The sequence below is a fragment of the Rhinatrema bivittatum genome, chromosome 9 (genome assembly GCF_901001135.1).
Source record: "Rhinatrema bivittatum chromosome 9, aRhiBiv1.1, whole genome shotgun sequence".
Classification (NCBI taxonomy): Eukaryota; Metazoa; Chordata; class Amphibia; order Gymnophiona; family Rhinatrematidae; genus Rhinatrema; species Rhinatrema bivittatum.
In genome coordinates this window covers 255,860,954-255,881,755 of record NC_042623.1, presented here as the reverse complement: position 1 = coordinate 255,881,755, position 20,802 = coordinate 255,860,954, and the positions used below count along the sequence as shown (strand labels likewise).

Here is a 20,802-nt window from a genome sequence, read left to right as displayed (position 1 = left end):
AAAATCAGGCCTGTTTATGGCTCCTGAAGATTGGAGTTGGACACTCTTGTTTGTGGGAACAAAAATAGGCAATTCCAGCCATCGAAGGCTGCAAATTGTTCTGCTTTTTGGCACATTCAAAATGAATATTCATTAGATATATTTGTCTGCACTAGGTCTGTGGAGAAGACTAATTTGCATATTTTAGTTATCTTGAAAATGAGACAGAGTGGAGCTTATTCTTAATACGTAATATGAGTTGACTAGAAGGCATGTATCTGCGTATGTGTGTCTACAGAACAAAATAAGGATTTGATGAACTAAGCTATGTTAAAATTGTCCCTTAACATGTATTAATGTATAATTGTAATGCAATCAGTGCCCTATTTAACACCCAATTTACTAAAGGGTGTTAAGCCTATAGTAAACCTGATATTAAAACCAAATTTTAACACAAATGCATTGGCCTACAGGCTAATGCAAATTGTGTGACCTAATACTAGTTATGATAATGCGATGAATATTTATGAACAACTTTGCATGGATTTCCAGATGACATAATTCATTAATATATTTTTGTTTAGACTAGGATTACTCTGCATGAAAATTAACATGAACTAACGCACTGACGTGTTTTAAATAATACAGAGTTAAGTAGGGATGTGCATTCATTTTAAATATACAATCCAAACCAAATTAGGTCATTTTAATTTTGTTTTATGAAATACTAAATAAATTGTCAATGTCTCCCAAAAGCATGAAAATGTTTGTTTTATCCATTTCAGCAGTGTGCACCATCTGCAATTAGGGGTAGATTTTCAAAGATGGGCACGCGCTACCTGGCGCGCCCACATGGCCGCCCGCTTTTATAACATGCGTGCGCAGGTGCATGCATGTTATAAAATCGGGAGTCAGCGCATGCAAGGGGGCGCACACTTGTGCATCCTGCGCGCGTCAATGCCCATGGCCTTCCTCAGTTCCCTCCCAGTCCGCTCCAGTTCCCACCCTGCTGGCACATGATCCCTCGGCACAGCAGAAAATGGCCGCTGTGCCGGGGGCCTCTAGCCCTATCCGCCCCTTTCCCAAGGCCCCGAGGCTTTACACGCATGGCCGGGCCTTTGAAAATAGGCCCGGTACATGTAAGGTTTTTAAAATCTGGCCCTTAGTGTGCACTGATTGCAAACAGCATTCACATTTATAAATTGTGGATGTTATTTGCTGAAACAGAAAACATGAATAAAACAAAAAGAGAACGGGGGAAGACGGCGCGGGCTCGGCGCGTGCAAGATGCACAACTGTGCACCCCACTGCGCTCACCGACTCCCGATTTTATAACTTGCGTGTGAGTTATAAAATCGGGCGTACCCTTTTAAAATCTATCCCTATGTATGCAAAAATAGCATGTATATACGGAAGTAGCCTGCACATGTATAATCTCTGTTGTATAAACGTCAAAAGTGCACTCATACATTACATTTCGTGCACATATATGCATGTAAAAATGTGGCTGTCTAGGGACATTCCACCATGGGGCAAATGGTTACGTGCATAAGTTGCTATTATAAAAGACACTAACACATGTACATTTGGCAACTTACTTGCTCAATTTTACACCTACTAATTATCTTGCATAACTGATATCAGACTTGTTTATTGTATAGCACTCGCTGGACGGGAGGCCTGGGTAACCTGGGGTAGTTCAGATTAAAGAATCAGGACATTCTCGATGACCTGGAGAAGGACTGGGCAAACTGATGAAGTCATTGGTAAATTGGTTAATTTCATCTATGCACGAATGTTTTAAAATATGCCGTCTTCCTGTATTTTCCTACTGTATTTTCGCACATAAAATATGCACATATAATCAATGGGAAAAGAATGTGCATTCAATGCATTGAAGTACTCTCTTTCAATGCACTGCATGCACAGGTGTGTTCGGGGTAAAGATATGTGTATTTTATAATATGTATATGATATGCCTGGGTTATAAAATACTATCATAAATCTACGCATGGCCATATAGGTGTGTATATGCTGTTGCGTGTAGTTTTTTTAAGGTTGTCCTCGAAGGTAATAGCGCTGGTTTGCCACAAAGAGAGAAAGATGTAATAAAACCTTTGGAGCTAACTCAATATTTAAACTATATTGATGCAGCAAGCACCTCAATTGCTTTTGAGCTTTATGTGATTAATTTAATTTTGTGTGATGATCAAATACATTTTTTTAACCTTTAGCTTTGCTTCCTCTGCAGAATAAAATAGCTTTAATGTTGTGGACCAGTACAAATTTTGCTATGGAAATATTTATTTTTAGTGCCACACTGTTTCAATCCACCAGGGTCGGTAAGCAACCCACTTTTGGACTCTTTGAAGAATTCGAAATATTTTATACGTTCCACCTGCAACGTGAGAACCCTGAGGTGAGAAAGTTATAAAAAACATAAGTTTCAAAACTTGGCTTGTCATCCAAAATATAAGAATGTGGCAAGGAAAGCTGTTTAAACCCCGTTTTGGGTTGTGAGTTAGTGTGAAAACATGGATTGTCTAATCCAGGGCTTTCCAAACCTATCCTGGGGGGGGACCCCGCAGCCAGCTGGGTTTTCAGGATATCCACAATGAATATACATGAGATAAATTTGCATATACTGAGTCTCCATGATATGCACATTTTATCCATGCACAGACATTGTGAATTTCCTGAACCTAGGACAGGTTTGAGAAAATAAGGAAAACCAAAATCATATAGAGGGCAATTTTCAATGGCCTGTACAGGAATGAGAGGTCCGGGCGTGTAATGCCCCTAACCTCTCACCTGAAGCACCTCCCTCATCATGCTGCATCCAAAGAACATGGCTGAACTTTCTGTAGCTCTGGGCTCCTTTAATAGGTCCCTCAGCCAGGGCTTCCTGTGGCGCTGGCTGAAGGCAACAAGACAGCGCCTCCTCCTGTGCTGCTGTGTGTGTTGTTACTCTTGTTGTTCCTGGTCCTGCATGTGCCTGCTTGGGTTCCTGATTCTGTCTGTATCCCCTGCCCTTGCCTCGCTCTCACCTGCTCCTTGCCCTGACCCTTACTTCCTCTCAGACTGACCACGCGTGCTTGACCTTGGCCTGTTATCTGATTCTGCCTGAATGTTGCCTGCCCCGACTTCGGCCTGGTATCCGACTTTGCCTGTATGTTGTCTGCCCTGACCATTGGCCTGTTCCCGGACTTCCTTCACTCATTGGGACCTCGCCTAAATCCTGTCAGGCCCCCCCGAACCCAAGGGTTCAACCTGCAGGGAAAGGGGTGGGTAAAGATGAAACCCAGACCCAATCCCCAAGCGTGTCTGCCTACTGTGACAGCATGGGCCTAGCGGGATCGCCTGCTAGGCTGCATCAATCATGCCTCAGATCCAAGTGCTCGCCGACCGTGACGGCGTGCAGAAAGTACACAGACTTTAGCCCAAATTTTCAAAGCAAATTTACGCACATAAATCTGATTTGAAAATTCCCAGGTATGTGCGGAAACAGCACCGACACACACACCCAAACACACGCAGAGGAGCAGGTATAAATGTGTGCATGTAGATTTATGTGCACTTTTGAAAATCAAACGTGTGCATATAAATGGTTTCCTCGTCTTAACTCCGCCCCCTTGGAATGCCTTTTTGTAGTGCTCATAAAAGAAAGTGCAAAATTGTTTTGGTGCATAATTTAAGTGCACCTCCCAGGCAATTTTTAAAAGATCATTTGCATGCATAATACTGGGGTTTATGTGCATAAATAGCTTTAAAAATTACCCCAATCGTGTCTTGCAATCATCTAGAATATTTCTGTAATTAAGTTTCAACTCGAACAGTAATGCATTTAGCATAATTTACTAGTAGAGACCTACGAAACATTTATGATCAAATTACTACTCCAAGCCAATCCAACACTCTCCCCCCATACCCCATCCAGCCTATTCCTGCCACTCTCTTTTTCCTCCAGCCTGTCCCCAGCAGTTTGTTCACTCCACAACCCAACCCCAGCACTCCCTCTTCATTTTAGTCCCATTGTTTTATAACAGGAGTTGGCAACTCCAGTCCTGGGGTCCCAGAAACAGGTCTGATTTTCAGGACATCCACAATGAATACAATGGAGACAGTGAAGGCAAATATATCTGATGCATTTTCATTGTGGATTTCCAGAAAACCTAATCTATTTGTGTCACTCCAGGACCAGAATTGCCTACTCCTGCTCTATGATTTCTCTACTCAGATAAATTTGCAACTGAAAAAAAGCTACAGAAGGCCTAATGCAGACCATGTCATACTTCTGATATTTATAAAAGATAAATAATTATCTTTGATATGTGCTGGATTTCATCTCTTAATTCCATCTAGACAGACCAACATTTGCACAAATAATTGGATAGAGCATAGATAACATAGGAATACTGGATTAACTAAAACAATATAGGTGCCAGTACCATAGTAGCAATGTCCTTTGTTTCCTGGTGCAAAAAACTGTCCAGTTGCACGAGAATTTTCAGTATCAGCTTTTCGGGCCAGGAGTTCCTTGACCATTGCAGCATTTTGATTCACAATCGCTATGTGTAATGCAGTTTCCCCTGTACAAAGACATATCTATTTAGTAACACATGCTCTTAAGAACTAGAACAATCTAAATGAAATTATAAAACTACTGAAATAGAAAAACAATTTGTTGACAGTTGGCCTCATTTAGCATTTCTTATTTTAAACAAGAGAGGACAGGTCATGAACATGCATGGGTTGGATTTGGAGTGCTTTTTAACTGTGACTTGATTGAAAATGATCTTACTTTCTAGGTAATTTTCAATAGGGTAAGGGCCAAAACCATGCTGCACCCTTCCCCAAATCTGATCCTAATTAAACCATGGGCATAAGAGTTTCAGTGACTTTGAAAAGCACTAAAAATTGTATTTCAGTGGTATGTATTTTATTTGTACAGTTTTTATATACCGTTGCACAGAAACAAGTTCCATCTCTACGGTTTACATAGATCACATTTTAAGAACATGATAAAAGGAAGAAGATTAAAAATACAATATCAATTAAAAGCATTAAAATAGAAATAAAATTAACATTAAAAAAGATAAGAACAGGTTAGAAGCATAAAAGGCCTGGATTAAACTTCATTGACCATTTCAAAAGCTTGTCTAAAAAGCCATGTTTTCAGATCTTTTATAAACCTCTTCAAGTTCTCTTGTAACCGTAACTCTAAGGGCAATTTGTTCCAAAGAGTTGGCCCAGCAATAGAGATAGCCCATGCTCTGACCGCTTAAATGTGCGGACCTGACTGTTGGAATTGTCAGAAGTGCTTTATTTGTCGACCTTAGATTGCGTTGAAGGACATGTAATTTTAGTGTAGAGTTTAACCAAGCAGACATGTCACTATATAATATTTTATGAATAATACATAAAGCTTTGTAAATTATCCTGCTTTCAACCGGTAACCAGTGTAAATCCTTTAAAACCGGCGAAATATGATCCATTTTTCTAGTGTTCGAAAGGATGCGAGCAGCCGTATTTTGAAGAACCTGTAAAGGATGGGGTGTTGCTTTTGGAAGTCCTAACAGGGTAGAATTACAATAATCAAGACCGGTCAATATTAAAGCTTGGAGTATTGTTCTAAAGTTTTCCTTAGAAAGATAAGGTTTCAACCGTTTTTAGCATCATCGATTTGCTAAAACCTTCTTTAACTTTCTTCAAAATATGAGCTTTAAAATTCAATTCATAGTCTATGATTACTCCTAGATTCCTGGTCGTATCTACTAATTTATAACTGACACTATCATTAAGTGTCACAGTTTTCCTTTCTGCGTTCACTTTTTTTCAGTCTAAAACCATGAAAACCATAAAAAGACTTGCACCTTTATGAAATTAGGGAATATTCTTAGGAAATAAACAGTAATTTGCTATAGGTAATAATGGCCCACGGTTTCATGCTATATTTTTTTTTTTGACCAAGATAAGTAGGACATTGAGTGAAGATTTCATCTTTTGCTATAAATTGTTTAGATCAGTGATTCCCAACCTGGGGCCCATGGCCATCATAGGGGTTCACAGGAAAAGAAGCAACCAAAGTACAGATGCTTAGAGATAGAGCAAGCTGATCTCACCTCTAAGGAGATCTGCTTTAAGGCTTCTGCTGCCTAATCCCGCTGCTTGATCCCATGCCAAGGATTGCAAGAAACCCAAACTGACATGGAGAGGAGGCAGGAAAGAGTGCAGCTGATTGTCACCATATGGAGTCTGATGCTACACAGAGAGGAGGAGGGGGAAGTGCATTATATCCAGCACCTTCAGCGGCCATTGCTCCAGACAGCCTGAGAGCAGCAGCAAGCAGAGGCAGGACCTTGAGGAGCATCTCTGGCTGCTGCTGCTACATGTGCTCTGCCTGTTCTGCAGGCCTGACAGTGATGGAAAAAAGCTGCACCGAGGGCGTAGTATGGCCATGGTTGGAGGGAAGGGCCATAGCAGGTTCAGCACTCAGAAAGGGGCAAAGACATGGTCATAGGGAGGAGAGGGCAAGAGAGCACAGGAGGGAAACACTTGGAAAGGGCTTTAAGAGGGAGGAGAGCAGAAGGTTGTACTATAAACTGCTTGGTACCTTCTGGGGTGCTGAAAGTTGCTACTGCAACCTTATATTTTAGAGAGATGTTTGTATTTATAGGAATGCTTTAAAAGTGCTGTTGCAAGCTATTGTTGGGTTTAGATTCTTAATTAGTCTTGTGTTTGGATTTACTGAAATCTGTTGCATTCTTAGTCCTGTTGACATTTCAAATTTAGTCCTGTTCTACATCTTACCTAGTTGATGGATATCAAGTTTAGTCCTTACTGAATAGAACTATTAAGGTTTATATTCAGCTACTGTGTGGCTTGACTAGTTAGGTAGATAAAACTACCCAGCTAACTTAGCCTGTACATTCAGTGACGCAACTAGGACAGGTCTACAGGACAACCAGACTTAGCTTAGTATCTGGCTAATTCAGCTCCTCCCAGTTATGTCCCCAGAATGCCCCTAACTTAACCGGCCAAATTTTAGCTGGATAATAAGTTATCTGGATAGAATTTAGCCGGATAATTGCTCATATATTCATTTAGCTGGATAACTTCTGAATTATCTGGCTAAATGCTTCTGAATATAGACTTCATCAAGTCTTCTGTTATGGCCGTCGGCCGCGGCGGTCCTCAACCGGGCCCGACTGTCATGGCCCCCGGCCGCAGCAGTCCGCGGCCGGGACCAAAGGCTCACCTGCTGCATCGGGTCATCTCGGTGGCTCCTGCTGGGGCAGGAAGCCTCCCTCGGCACTCTCCTCGTGGCCATGGCCGCTGCTGAGGCCAGCTACATGGCCCTGCACGGTCGGGAAGACTCCGCCCCTCTGGGTTAGTTTAGAGTTGCGCGCACGGCTGAAGAAGATATTTAAAGGGGCCACGACAGGAAGTTGTCGTAGCTCCTTCCTGGGACTTCTCCCTCGCCTCTGGTATTTAAGGCAAGGTCTGCTCCTCAGAACTTGCCTTGGTATTGAGGCTCCTAGCTAAGGTCTGCCTGAGCTCCATGTTCCTGGTTCGGTTCTGCTTGTCATCATGTTCCTGCTCCTTGCCCCGTTGGACTGATTCCTTAGCTATTGACCTTCGGACCGGCTGTGATCCTGGACTGGCTTCGGACCCTTCTCCTGGTTGATCCTGGACCAGCTTCGGACCCTTCTCCTGGCTTTCTTCTGGACCAGCTTCAGACCCTTCTCCTGATTTGCTCCTGGACCGGCTTCGGACCACGCTCTTGACTTGTCCCTATACCGGCTTATGACCCTCCTCTGGTATTCGACCCTTGGACCAGCTTTTGACTATTCTTTGACTCCCACTCCTGGACTGACTACGACCTGCTGGAGGCGCCAGCCATCTGGAATCCATGACCTGCAGGAGGCACCTGCATCCAGACCTACATTCAGTCTTCAGGGAGTCTCCTAAGTCCCAGCGGCCGGGTCCCTATGGGCTCCTCCTGGGGGGATCGCGAGCTTCCAGGGTGAAGTCTTCATTCTACGTCTGCATCCTCAGGCCTTGCCCTCCAATGGTAGAGACCTAAAAGTGTTGACTCCCTTTTTGGGTAGCGCTAACTCTACCTCAGAATAGGGGTCCACCTTCTATTTCGTAACAGTCTTCTTCATAATCTATGTTACCTTTTGAATGTGTTTTATCCCACCTTGGGTGAATTTCATATTAAAAAAAATAAATCTAAATAAATAAAAGAACACCGGATTGGGCTGTGGGGAGAAGGAAGGAGGGAGAGAACCAGGGAAGGGGCTGCAAGGAGAAATGACAAGCATCAAAGCACTCAGGTAGGGGTCATGTGGGGAGAATTTACATAAGATGGGGCCTTGGTAGAAGGGGGTCAAGCATTCAGAAAGAGGCCATGGAGGAGGGAAGAAGGGAGGAAAGTGTGCAGAGAATAAAGTTCTCAAGAAGGTGCCTTGGTGGGGAGGACCAGGGAGAGGGAAACAGGAGGACAAGTTACTTAATTGCCTGAAAAAGTGAACATTTTTCACAAATTCCACTTGTGGCATGTGCAGGAGTGAATGGATAATCTTACTACCAAAAAATCTGGTGAGATGGCAGAAAGATCAAAGAGATTAGGTGTGGTAAACTTCCCATCATGGATGACAAGATGGGGTCAGAGACTGGTGTGGCAATGGAAGGCCTAACTAATGGAGCCATAAAAGATCTTACACAGGCATTCTCAGCTGCACTAACAGACCAACTGCAGAAAATTCAGTCTTCGGTAGATGAACTCTGCGATAAATTTGAAGTTTATAATCTGGTGATGATGGGGATTAACACAAACTAGCTGATCATGATGACCGACTGGATGCGTTAAGATCTGAGACAACTGAGCCAAAGAGGAAAAATAAACACACTCGAGGAAAAGCTGGATGACCTCGAGAACTGCAGTTGGTGCAATAGCCTAAGAATTTTGCAAGTTCTGGAGACAATCCAAAGTGAGGAACATTTAATAGTCCGCAAAAAATGACTTCCTGAAATGCTCAATATTACGCTTGCTGAATAACCGATATTAGTTGAAAGGGCGTATCGTCTGGAAGCTGGAGGTTCGGACCTGGCTAGACTGTGCCACGTTATTGCAAAATATTTGAATTACTCTGACAACGTGAACATATTGACTGCCTATTGTAAGAATACAGAAATTAAATATGAAAACAACAAACTGTTAATATTTCCGGATTTTTAGGCCAAGATTACGGTAGCCCAGAAAAAATTTACGCCTTATTGCACACAGCTTTTCAACAAAGGTATTAAATTCTCACTACAGTTTCCAGCCAAGATCATGGTGTTCCATGCCAGAGATGCTAAATTACTCGCCACTGGTAAAGATGCGCAAGTATTTGTGAATTCGCTGGCGCATTAAGTTGGAGTGACTGTAGGCTGAGAAGTGATGATGGTATTAAGACGGGGTTATCTATGCTCTGGAAGATCATGATGAGCTTTTTATTTTATGCTCATTGAACTGGAACCATTGCTTTCCTTGATATGAAGTGGTTTATCATCTAGAGATATGCCGGAAACAGTTAAACCTACATATCAGTTGCTGAGAATCGGACAAAGAGAGAAAACTCTGATTCATTTAGTTTGCGTGCTCCAGTATGGTTTATAGAGCACTGTTTCTCATTTTCTTCAGTTACCAATTGTTTGTGGAAGTCGGTGTTTCATAATGTGATTAGAAATAATGTCAACATGGTTGCCCTGGTAAACTATTTCAGTTGAGCTCACTGTTTTTGGGAGGTAACCTGCAAGGCAAATGTGGAAACAGTCTACTGTTGGTGAAACTGCAGCAGCACTATGGCATTGTTGACATCGGGAGATCAAGGGTTGAAGCATGGAAGCGTGCTTGGTGCCGAGAGCAGAAATAATTTGGGGCTGTGGTTACATGAGCCTGTTCAACTCTGTGATTGTTCACATATATTGTAATGAGTAATAAGGGTGTATTGAGGGAGTGGAGGACAAAGGGTGAATATGGGTGGGTTTTGGCTGTGCTTGTTGATGTAATTGTGGGCTGCTTGGTGTGTGTGGATCAGGGAAAAGAGAAAAGGGTGAATGAGTGTGTGGGGATGATCATGCATCTAATTTCTATTGACACATGGTTCTCTCACAATAGACTAAAACTAAATCCAAAAAAACCAGAAATAGTCCACCTCTCATCAATTACAGATTCATCCATAGGTCCCGTCCCCCCCCTCAGTTGGTATTTAACGGTATCACTATCCCCACCTCCAAATCTGCAAAAAACTTAGGTATAACCATCAATTTAGACCTTTCATTAAAACAACACATATCCATAATTACCAGAAATTCATTTTATAAGCTTCAACTCTTGAAACGGCTTCGTCCTCTACTTTTCTTTCACGACTTTCGGACTATACTTCAATCACTCATCTTTTCGGGGCTTGACTACTGTAATTCTCTTTATATAGGTCTCCCAGATAACACACTTCACTCACTTCAACTGATCCAAAATGCAGCAGCACGTATCTTAACAAACTCTTCCATAAAAAATCATATCACTCCGATACTTCAATCATTACATTGGTTACCAGTTAAATACAGAATACAATTCAAGATCCTGTCCATTATACACTCTCTCATCTACACTCCTAATTCAATTACCTTATGTTCCATTCTCCGGATTTACAAACCCGCCAGACATCTAAAATCACTGGACAAAAACCTCTTAGACATCCCATCACCACGACAGGCCCGTCTTGACATCACCAGAAAAATATCATTCTCTGTCATTGGACCAATCTTATGGAATGCATTACCAGACTCTTTAAGATCCATATCCAACTCCAAACACTTCAAAAAATCCCTAAAAACACATTTATTTCAATCTGCTTTCCATATATCACACTCTAAATAACATAACTACTTCTCCATCATACAGAGCACAACATTATTATATATTGATTTATTTTTATGTAAACTATTCATTGTTTTAGATTTTTTATTTTATTGCATATTTTTTTGTAATTTTGAGCTTTTATAATTTGATAATCTTTATGTTTCTTTTAAGTTTAATCTTTATTTACGTTTGTTTTTTTTATTTAGTTATGTAAACCGTTTTGATTAAACACTGTTTGTAAAGACGGTATACAAACACTTTTAAATAAAAAATAAATAAATAAAGAAGATTCCAATATATTGGTCCAAAATTTCTGCTTTTATTTGGAGTAATAAGAAATTTTTAAAAAGTTTTATTGTTTCCCCTTTTTTGCAATTTAGGGTGGGATTCACTACATCAGTGTTCTGCTCTTGGGAATGGAATGGACTTTATTGTCTTGGACAGCTAGCAGATGCGGATATAGGGAGTTTATATTCATTTCAACAATTATGCAAACAATATGAATTATCAGCTAAAAATGTTTTTGCATATTTACACATTAAGGCATTACAGCTCACAGGTCTGTCATGGGATTAGGGCTCTTTTGGAGACTATCCCAGATTTAATAAAATCCAGATCTGGATTTTAATGTTAAAAAAACAATTAGATCAGCATCAAGTGGCTCAGCTTGTGAATAGGTGGAAAGATGATTGTGGATCAGATTAGGAGGAGATGGATATTACACAAGCATTTTTTACTATCTATCACTATATTCTCCCTCTAGTCTAAGAGAGATCCAGTATAAGGTAGTGCATGGCTATTATTTAACTAGAATTAAATATGTTCAAATGCAATTGAGGGAATCCAATGAATGTGTGAAATGTATTCGCCTGAGTGAGGGTTGTAGTCATATGCTCACGAATAGTCACAAAATACAAAACCTCTGGTGGAAAATCTGTGCATTTGTGGAGAGGATTGTAGCATGACAAATAGTATGGAATATTATCTTGTATCTCCATTCATTTGACAAAGATGCTATATTACCGAAAGGAGGAAGGAGGTTCATTGCAGTTGCTCTCACACTAGCAAAGAAAACAATTATTTTGGATTGGCATAATGAGGAACTCCCTGTCTTTAATGATTGGAAGATGGCGATGAAACTATCTGCAGCGTTGGAACTGGTATGTCAGCGAGAAATGCAGGGCAATTGATCAATGTTAGATTGTAGAAATTATTTTTGTTTATGGGATGCTGTGTTTAATGTGTACTAAGGCTCCTTAAATAGCAATTGTCTCTTGCATGTTAGTTGCTAGTGAGGGTGAGTGTGTGTGTTTGTGTGTGGCGGTGAGATATGGAAACAAGATTGATGTATTATCACTTTATGCTGTTTTGTGTTGCGCTGGGAGTGGACCCTTGGCCTGGTGCAGGATTGGTACGGCCCTCCGGTTGGACCCGGAGAGCGCCTGCCACCAGGAGGCGAAGCACAGGAGCTTCACCAATAGCAACCCGGGGTTCCCTCAGGTTGAGCCTTTGGTTACCCGGGCCACCTGGTCTTAGGTGGGCCTCACAGGGTCTCCTAGAGAGAAAGTTCAAAGGAGTGCCCACCACGCACCTAAGGGCGGGGCCAACGCCACAGAGGATGCTGAGCCCCACCATGAGGTCTGGCTTGAGCTGGGAGGTGAAGAGTCGGGAAATGCCACTGTGGAATGCCGTGGCCGAGTGGAACTGGTGGCAGACGCAAGGGAGGCTGACCCAGGAATGGCTGGTATGAAGGAAGGGTAAGCGGACCCAGGAGCGGGTCGTGTATGAGCGGGATGCGCAATAGTACCCCCCTTCTTGGCCTCTCCCTTACCGGTTTTGGTCTGACAGGTTGGTCTCGATGGACGTTCTGGAGGAGTTGCTGCTTGTAGATGTGGTGGGAGGGCTCCCAGGAGTTCTCCTCTGGTCCGAAGCCCCCCCATGATAGGAGATACTCCCAATGGCCATGTCTTCTTCAAACATCCAGAACCTCTCTGAATTGTAGGGTCTCCTCCGGTTCTGCGGAGACTTGTGGAGGAAGAGGAGGAGCCCTACAGAATAGCCAGGAGAGTACGAGTGGCTTCAGCAAGGATACGTGAAAGATATTGTGGATATCCATCGATCTTGGTAGCTGGAGTTGATACATTACCGCTCCGACACGGCGGAGAACTAGGAATGGCCCAATGAATTTTGGCACTAGTCGTTGAGAGGGCAGCCTCAATCTAATATGTTTTGTGCTTAACCAGACTTTTTGGCATGGTTGGAACAAGGGAGCGGTGCAACGATGAGCATCGGTAAAGCGCTTAGTTCGTTCGGCGGCTTGGCTCAGCCTTTCCTTAACTTGGTTCCATAACCTTTTGATTGTTTGAGCTGTTGACTGGGCTGCAGGTGAAGGCACTGAGAGTGGGACTGGTAGGCGCAGATGTGGCTGGTGGCCAAATACCACCGAGAAGGGTGATACATCTGTAGCGGAGGTGACATGAGTATTGTGAGATAACTCAGCCCAGGGTAACAGGTCAGACCAGTCGTCCTGCTGGTCGTTAAAGTAGGAGTGTAAGAAGATCTTTAAGGACCTGTTTGTTCTTTCTGCTTGGCCGTTCGCCTAGGGATGATAAGCAGAAGTCAGACTCAAGGTGCTTTCGAATTTCTTGCACAAGGATTTCCAATATCTGGCGGTGAACTGTGGGCCTCGGTCCAAGATTATCTCTTTGGGTAGCCCGTGTAGGCGGAAGACGTGTTTGAGGAAAGTTTAGCCAGTTCAGGAGCTGAGGGAAGCTTCTGGAGTGAGATGAAGTGACCCATTTTTGAGAATCGATCAATGATGACCCAAATGACTGTGTGGCCCTTGGATGGAGGTAGGCCAGTAATGAAGTCAGTGGAGATGCTTGACCAGGGTTCTATTGGCGCTGGGAGCAGTTGGAGGAGTTCCCATGGACAGCCAGTCGGAGGCTTCTGTTGCGCACATATGGGACAGGAGTCCACATAATTGCGGGAATCCTTGACCATGTTGGGCCACCAATAGTATCTCCTAAGCATTTCAAGGGTCCGAGCCCGGCTAGGATGGCTGGTCAACTTCGAATCATGGGCCCAGCGAAGGACATGTTCACAGAAACATCGTGGGACCACTGTCTTCCCCTCTGACACTGTATGGGTGACTGAGAGGGTTAAGCAGGCAGGGTCAATGATATGCCTGGGGGTGTCAGGCATATCCTCTGGCTCAAGAGAGCGGGAGAGAGCATCTGCTCATGTGTTCTTGGCTGCAGGACGGTAATGAAGTTTGAAATGAAAGCGTACAAGGAACAACGCCCAGTGGGCCTGTCTGGGATTCAACAATTGGGCTTCCTTCAAGTGCTCAAGATTTTTGTGATCTGTAAAGATTGAAAATTTATGCTGTGCTCCTTCTAACCAAGGATGCCATTCTTGGAGTGCTAACTTTACTGCTAGGAGTTCACGATCCCCGATCATATAATTTTGCTCCACAGGGGAAACCTGTGCGAATAGAAGGAGCAGGGTACTAGGACACCTATGCAGGAGTACTGGCTCAGGACTGCCCCTGCCCCAATGGTGGAGGCGTCGACTTTGACGGTGAAGGGGCGGTTAGGATCCTGGTGACGTGGACAAGGTCCAGTGCAGAAAGCCTCTTTCAAGGCCTGGAAGGCGAATTGAACATTGGGACTCCATTCCTTGTGGTTACTGCCTTTCCTAGTCATGGCAGTGAGTGTGGCAGCTAATGTGGAGTAATTGGCGAAGAAGTTCCTGTAATAGTTTGTGAATCCAAGGAACCTTTGTAGGGCGTGGAGACCTACAGGTTGAGGCCAGTCTCGGATTCCTTGGAGCTTTTCAGGGTCCATTGTAAAACCACGATTGGAAATAATATATCCCAGAAACGGAAGACGAGTCTGTTCGAAGATACACTTCTCTAGTTTCGCTTAGAGGTGGTTATCCCTGAGGCGTTGAAGGACTGTGAACATGAGAACGATGGGATTTTAGATCCTTGGAAAAGATTAGTATATCGTCAAGATATACAACGACAAACAATTATAGTAGGTCCCGGAAGATCTCATTCATCAAGTGTTGAAAGACTGCAGGGGCATTGCAAAGTCCGAAAGGCATCACTACGTACTCATAGTGGCCATCCCTAGTATTGAAAGCGGTCTTCCAAATGTCCTCTGGTTGGATCCTGATGAGATTGTATGTCCCTCAGAGATCTAACTTTGTAAAGATCTGGGCTCCTTGGAGGCGATCAAAAAGTTTGCTGATGAGTGGTAGAGGATAGCAATCCTTGTGGGTTACAGCTTTTAGCCCACGGTAATCGATGCAAGGGCAGAGACTGCCATCTTTCTTCTTCACGAAGAAGAAACTGGCTCCTGCCGGAGAGTCAGAGGGTCTTATGAATTCCTTGTCAAGATTCTCTTTAATGTACTCGGACATTGCCTTAGTCTCAGGTAGAGAGAAAGGGTAGGTCCTGCCTTTGGGAGGCATGCTACCTGGTAGGAATTCAATGGGGCAATTAAACCTCCAGTGTGGAGGTAGGATGTCAGCATTCTGTTTAGAGAATACATCTTGGAAGTCTGTATATGGAGCAGGCAACCCAGTTAGGGTTGAAGAGTTCAACACGTTGACTGCCGGAGACACTTGATGTAGGCAGTGGTGTTGACAATGGGGTCCCCCATTGGATTAGCTGTAGGGATTGCCAATCAAATTGTGGACCATGCACCTGGAGCTATGGAAGTCTGAGGATTATTGGGTGCGTGGAACGCTTCAGGACATATAACAAGATTTCTTCTTCATGGAGAGTTCCCACGGAGAGGCAAAAGGCTAGGGTGCGATGAGTGATGCATCCAGGAAGGTGCTCTCCCTGAATGGACACAATCCTGAGAGGAATGGAGCAGAATTTGGAGGAGTTTGATGATATCATCCAAGATGAAATTGCCACTCGCCCCGGGGTCCACAAGGGCAGTGGTGGCAAAGGCTCGTGACTCTCGGGAGAGAGACATAGGAAGTAGTAATTGGGAGCCAGCAACAGTGGCACCCAAGCTTGGGACCCCTGCCGGACTCAGGCTCTGCAGTTTCCCGGACGAACTGGACAGGCTTGTAAGAGATGTCCGGAACCGCCACAGTACAGGCAAAGGCCTTCCCTCTTTCGTCGAAGGCACTCTTCAGGGGACAAGCACCTGCGGTTGATCTGCATTGGTTCCTCTGTCAATGGAGGAGGTGCCGGTATGGTCTTCAGCTGAGGACTGATGGCACGGATTGGGCATAAGGTAGAAGGGCGAGAGGCTTTTACCTCCTGATGTCGCTGACGTAGGTGGTGATCAATCTTGTCAAACAAGGTGATGATGTCATCTAGAGATGTGGGAATCTCGCGAGCAGCCAGCTTATCCTTGAGGGCAGGAGATAAGCCATCCAGATAGATTGCCCGTAGGCAGTCCTCTTGCCATCCCAGTTCGGTGGCTAATGTCCTGAATTCTACTATGAATTCGGTGAGCGAATGTGAGCCTTGATAGAGATGAAGGAGCTGGTGACCAGCAACTGCCTGTCAGCCGGGGTCGCTTGAACATGGAGATGAAGTGGAAGAATTGGCGGAGGATGTCATCCGAATATTTCCAAAGTGGGGAAGCCCATGACAAGGCTTTCCCCTCAAGGCATGAGAGGATGAAAGTGATCTTGGCATTCTTACTTGGAAACAGTTCAGTCTGTAATGAGAATTGCATAAACCATTGGTTGAGGAAACCTCGACAGAGGCGCGGCTCTCCACTGAAGCAGGATGGAGCAGGAAGGGCCAAGGATGCCCACGAGGGTGCTGGTTGGACCCAGCCCCTGGAGTTGGCTTTAAGAGACTCTTCAAGTTGAGACCGTAGTCTCTCCACAGATGAAGTCAATGCTTCTAGAGTTCGCTGTTGTTCTCAGATGTGAGCTGCTAGGCTAGGGATGGCCTGTAAGGCAGGAGACTCTGCCAAATCTATGGCCTTGGCAACCTGTTGCACTAGGAGTGGACCCTTGGCCTGGTGAAAGATTGGTACCGCCCTCCGGTCAGACCTGGAGAGCGCCTGCCACCAGGAGGTGGAACACAGGAGGAGACAGAGGCTAGCTGGAGCTTCATCAATAGCAACCCGGGGTTTCCTCAGGTTGAGCCCTTGGTTGCCCGGGCCTCCTGGTCTTATGTGAGCCTTGCAGGGTCTCCTAGAGAAAAAGTTCAAGGGAGTGCCCACCACAAACAAGGGTGGATGATCAGTTTCAGACAAGGAAGTTCAGAGGTCTCAGGAGGCGAAAATAGAGTGTCCAAGTGTATAGCGAGAATCAAGGCTAGAGTTTTGGTGTAGAATGGTCAGCCAGGCAGGGTTGGTAGCAGAGGTCAGTTCAGACATAATCAGGTCAAGCAGGAGGTCAGATTCCAGGTGGCAAATGAGAGTAGTTGGAGTTCCAGGCAGAGGTCAGGGCAGGCAGCGAGCAAAGAGTAGTCAAGAACAAGCAAAGGTCAGTACCATGAGATCAGTCCGAAGGGTACTACCAGGGATGGAGAGACGAAGAAGCAGGAGACGCTGGAACTGATGACACAGGAGACGCTGAAACAGAGACTGAACAGTAGACACATGAAACGCAGGAAGGCAAACATGCTATCAATAAGTTATCGACCCGATTGCCAAGGCAAGGAAGTGGTGTCTGACCACTTCCTTAAGTATATGCATCAATCAGGGTGTGTCACGGAGCTGGGACCCGCTCTAGGCCCTTCAAGAGGCCGGGCGGGGCCAATGCCACGGAGGACGCCGAGTCCCATTGTGAGGCCTGGCTGGAGCTGGGTGGTGAAGCGTCGAGAAATGCCACTGCAGAACGCTGTGGCCGAGTGGAGCTGGTGGCAGATGTGAGGGAGGCTGACCCGGGACTGACTGGCGTGGAGGAAGGGTAAGCGGACCCGGGAGCTGGGCACTAGCGGGACGCGCAACATTTTGTTAGTCGTGTTATATATTATGAGTTTGTATTATGTGTTGTTATTCTCAATTGCTAATAAAAATCATTAGAAAATTAGAAAAAAAACTTTAGCCCTGTTTAGGTTAGCACTAATTCCTCAGGTCTTGCTTGCTTGATTCTCCCTTAAACTTTTCTGACATGAAAGAGAGCATGTAATTTCATACACATTACTCGTGCTCTTAAAAGGCTTCTAATGTGAAAAAAAAAACTTGGAAAATTATATTATTTCCACTCAACAAGAAAACTCAGGAATACTCAGAAAATTGATCTGCCCCTACACAAAGGAAAAAGTTTCACATCTTTAATTAGATTTATTGCATCAGACACTTTTGTTGTACTCTTGCAACAGAATGCTGCTGAGGAAAATGTGTGATTGTGCTTAATGGGCTTTGATTTTTTTTAAAAAGGTATAGGTTACAATAAATGTTAAACATTAGGAAAAAGCTAAGCTGCATATCAATAAGCTTCATTATATGTATAATCTGTTTACAGTATGTTCTTTTACCACATTCGCATACCTTTATACATATCACAATCCATCGGTTTATTAATCAGGAAGGGGTAAGCATCTAGTAATATCATGAAAGATTCTTGGTTATTGTATAGTGCTGCAGTATGCAAAATGCTTTCTCCAAATGTTCCTAGAAGGCATAATAGAATATTTATTAATGTTTGGAGTCATTAGGGTTTAAAGAACTTGCAATAAAACAGAACATTTCCAAAATATCATTGGTTTGCCATTTTAACTTTGGAAGAGGTTTTGTTTTGTTTTTAATCTTATCCAGTCCATAGTCACCATCAGAATTACTCAAAGCTTTGGGATGATTACCTAAGGTGCATTATGTGTTAACCTGTAAAAATGGGTGCTAATAACCATAGCCTTCATTATTTCCAGTGTGGTCTATTCACTTATGGGCTGATACAGTACGGAGCGCACTGTTAGCCGACATTTGGACACGCGTTTTGGATGCGCTAGCTTTACCCCTTATTCAGTAAGGGGTAATAGCATGTCCAAAATGTGCGTCCAATGTGCGTCCAATCCCCACCCCCCCCCCCCCCCCTGAATCTAATAGCGCCCGCAACATGTAAATGCATGTTGATGGCCCTATTAGGTATTCCCACGCGATTCAGTAAATAAAATGTGCAGCCAAGCCACACATTTTACTTTCAAAGGTAGGCGCTAATTTCTCAGGGCACCGGGAAAGTGCACAGAAAAGCTTTTCTGTGCACCCTCCAACTTAATATCATGGCGATATTAAGTCGGAGGTCCCGAAAGTTTAAAAAAGTAAAAAAAAAAAATTTTAAATAGGCTCGCGGGTCGAAAACCGGACGCTCAATTTTGCCGGCGTCCGGTTTCCGAACCCGTGGCTGTCAGCGGGCTCGAGAACCGACGCCGGAAAAATTGAGCGTCGGCTGTCAAACCCGCTGACAGCCGCCGCTCCGGTCTGAAAAGAGGCGCTAGAGACGCGCTAGTGTCCTGTGCGTTCTCTCGTTTTTTACTGTATCGGCCCGTTATTATGCTCATTTTCCATGTTAAAACAGTATTGCACCTTTGTGAATAGGAATACAAATATATTAATGATGTAAAGATATAGAAATTTGTATTATATATCATTCTTCCTCTCGGATTCTTGGAAATACAAATCAAAAAATGACATTGGTACACACTTGTTAACAATTACAGTTCTGAGGAAATAACTTCTCTTCTAGAAAAAGGTTTAATCCTGTACCTTTTGTACCGGGATCAATGATATCTTCTCCAATTAATTTCCTTAAAAGCTGCACGTTATTTTCTTCTGCAGCTTTGAATAAAAGACATTCTTTTCTATACAATAAACAGAAATTATTATTACTTTGATGATAATTTTGATCTTGAACTTTGCAGCACACAGTTGTTTAATTTTCCTGAAAACAGAATTTAGTTGCCCTATCCATGCAATCATATTTTAATTTGCTGCACCCTGTCAGTGGCACAGATGAATAAAATTAAATGCATGCGAAAGGGACTGCAATCTAGAGATATTCATTTGTTTTATTTTTATTTATTTATTACATTTGATGTACCGCTTATTTGTTTAATTTATGGGACCCCCCCCAAAACAAATGGAGGGTTCCATGAATGAAACAAACAATATTTGTTTCATTTGTTTATGTTTCGCATTCAATTCTGTGGCCCACTGGTGTATGGTTGTGTACTGCTGAGGAAAAAAAACCTGATAAATATATCAGCAACCAGTTCTTGCCTCTGTAGCTTCACAACCTTGTCAGGGCCTTGTTGGAGCCAAGAACATAAGAAAATGCCATACTGGGTCAGACCAAGGGTCCATCAAGCCCAGCATCCTGTTTCCAACAGTGGCCAATCCAGGCCATAAGAACCTGGCAAGTACCCCAAAAACTAAGTCTAGTCCATGTTACCGTTGCTAATAATAGTGTGGTTATTATATAAGTCAACTTAATTAATAGCAGGTAATGGACTTCTCCTCCAAGAACTTATCCAATCTTTTTCTAAACACAGCTATACTAACTGCACTAACCACATCCTCTGGCAACAAATTCCAGAGTTTAATTGTGAGTTGAGTAAAAAAGAACTTTCTCTGATTAGTTTTAAATGTGCCACATGCTAACTTCATGGAGTGCCCCCTAGTCTTTCTACTATCCGAAAGAGTAAATAACCGATTCACATCTACCCGTTCTAGACCTCTCATGATTTTAAACATCTCTATCATATCCCCCCTCAGCCGTCTCTTCTCCAAGCTGAAAAGTCCTAACCTCTTTAGTCTTTCCTCATATGGGTGCTGTTTCATTCCCCTTATCATTTTGGTAGCCCTTCTCTGTACCTTCTCCATCGCAATTATATCTTTTTTGAGAAGCGGCGACCAGAATTGTACACAGTATTCAAGGTGCGGTCTCACCATCAAGAAAATCACACAGAAGACAAATTACAG

At 43.5% G+C, this 20,802-nt stretch overlaps 1 protein-coding gene across 1 annotated transcript in view; it reads right to left on the bottom strand.

The window, feature by feature from the left end:
* LOC115099641 (transient receptor potential cation channel subfamily V member 6-like) overlaps positions 1–20,802 on the bottom strand; it is a 70,487-nt gene that overhangs the window by 37,026 nt on the left and 12,659 nt on the right. The window contains exons 2-4 of the mRNA XM_029617372.1: positions 19,588–19,682; positions 18,376–18,498; positions 4,428–4,568 (exon numbers count right to left, since the gene is read on the bottom strand). Coding sequence (XP_029473232.1) covers positions 4,428–4,568; positions 18,376–18,498; positions 19,588–19,682 — 359 coding nt within the window. The remainder of the gene's footprint in view (positions 1–4,427; positions 4,569–18,375; positions 18,499–19,587; positions 19,683–20,802) is intronic.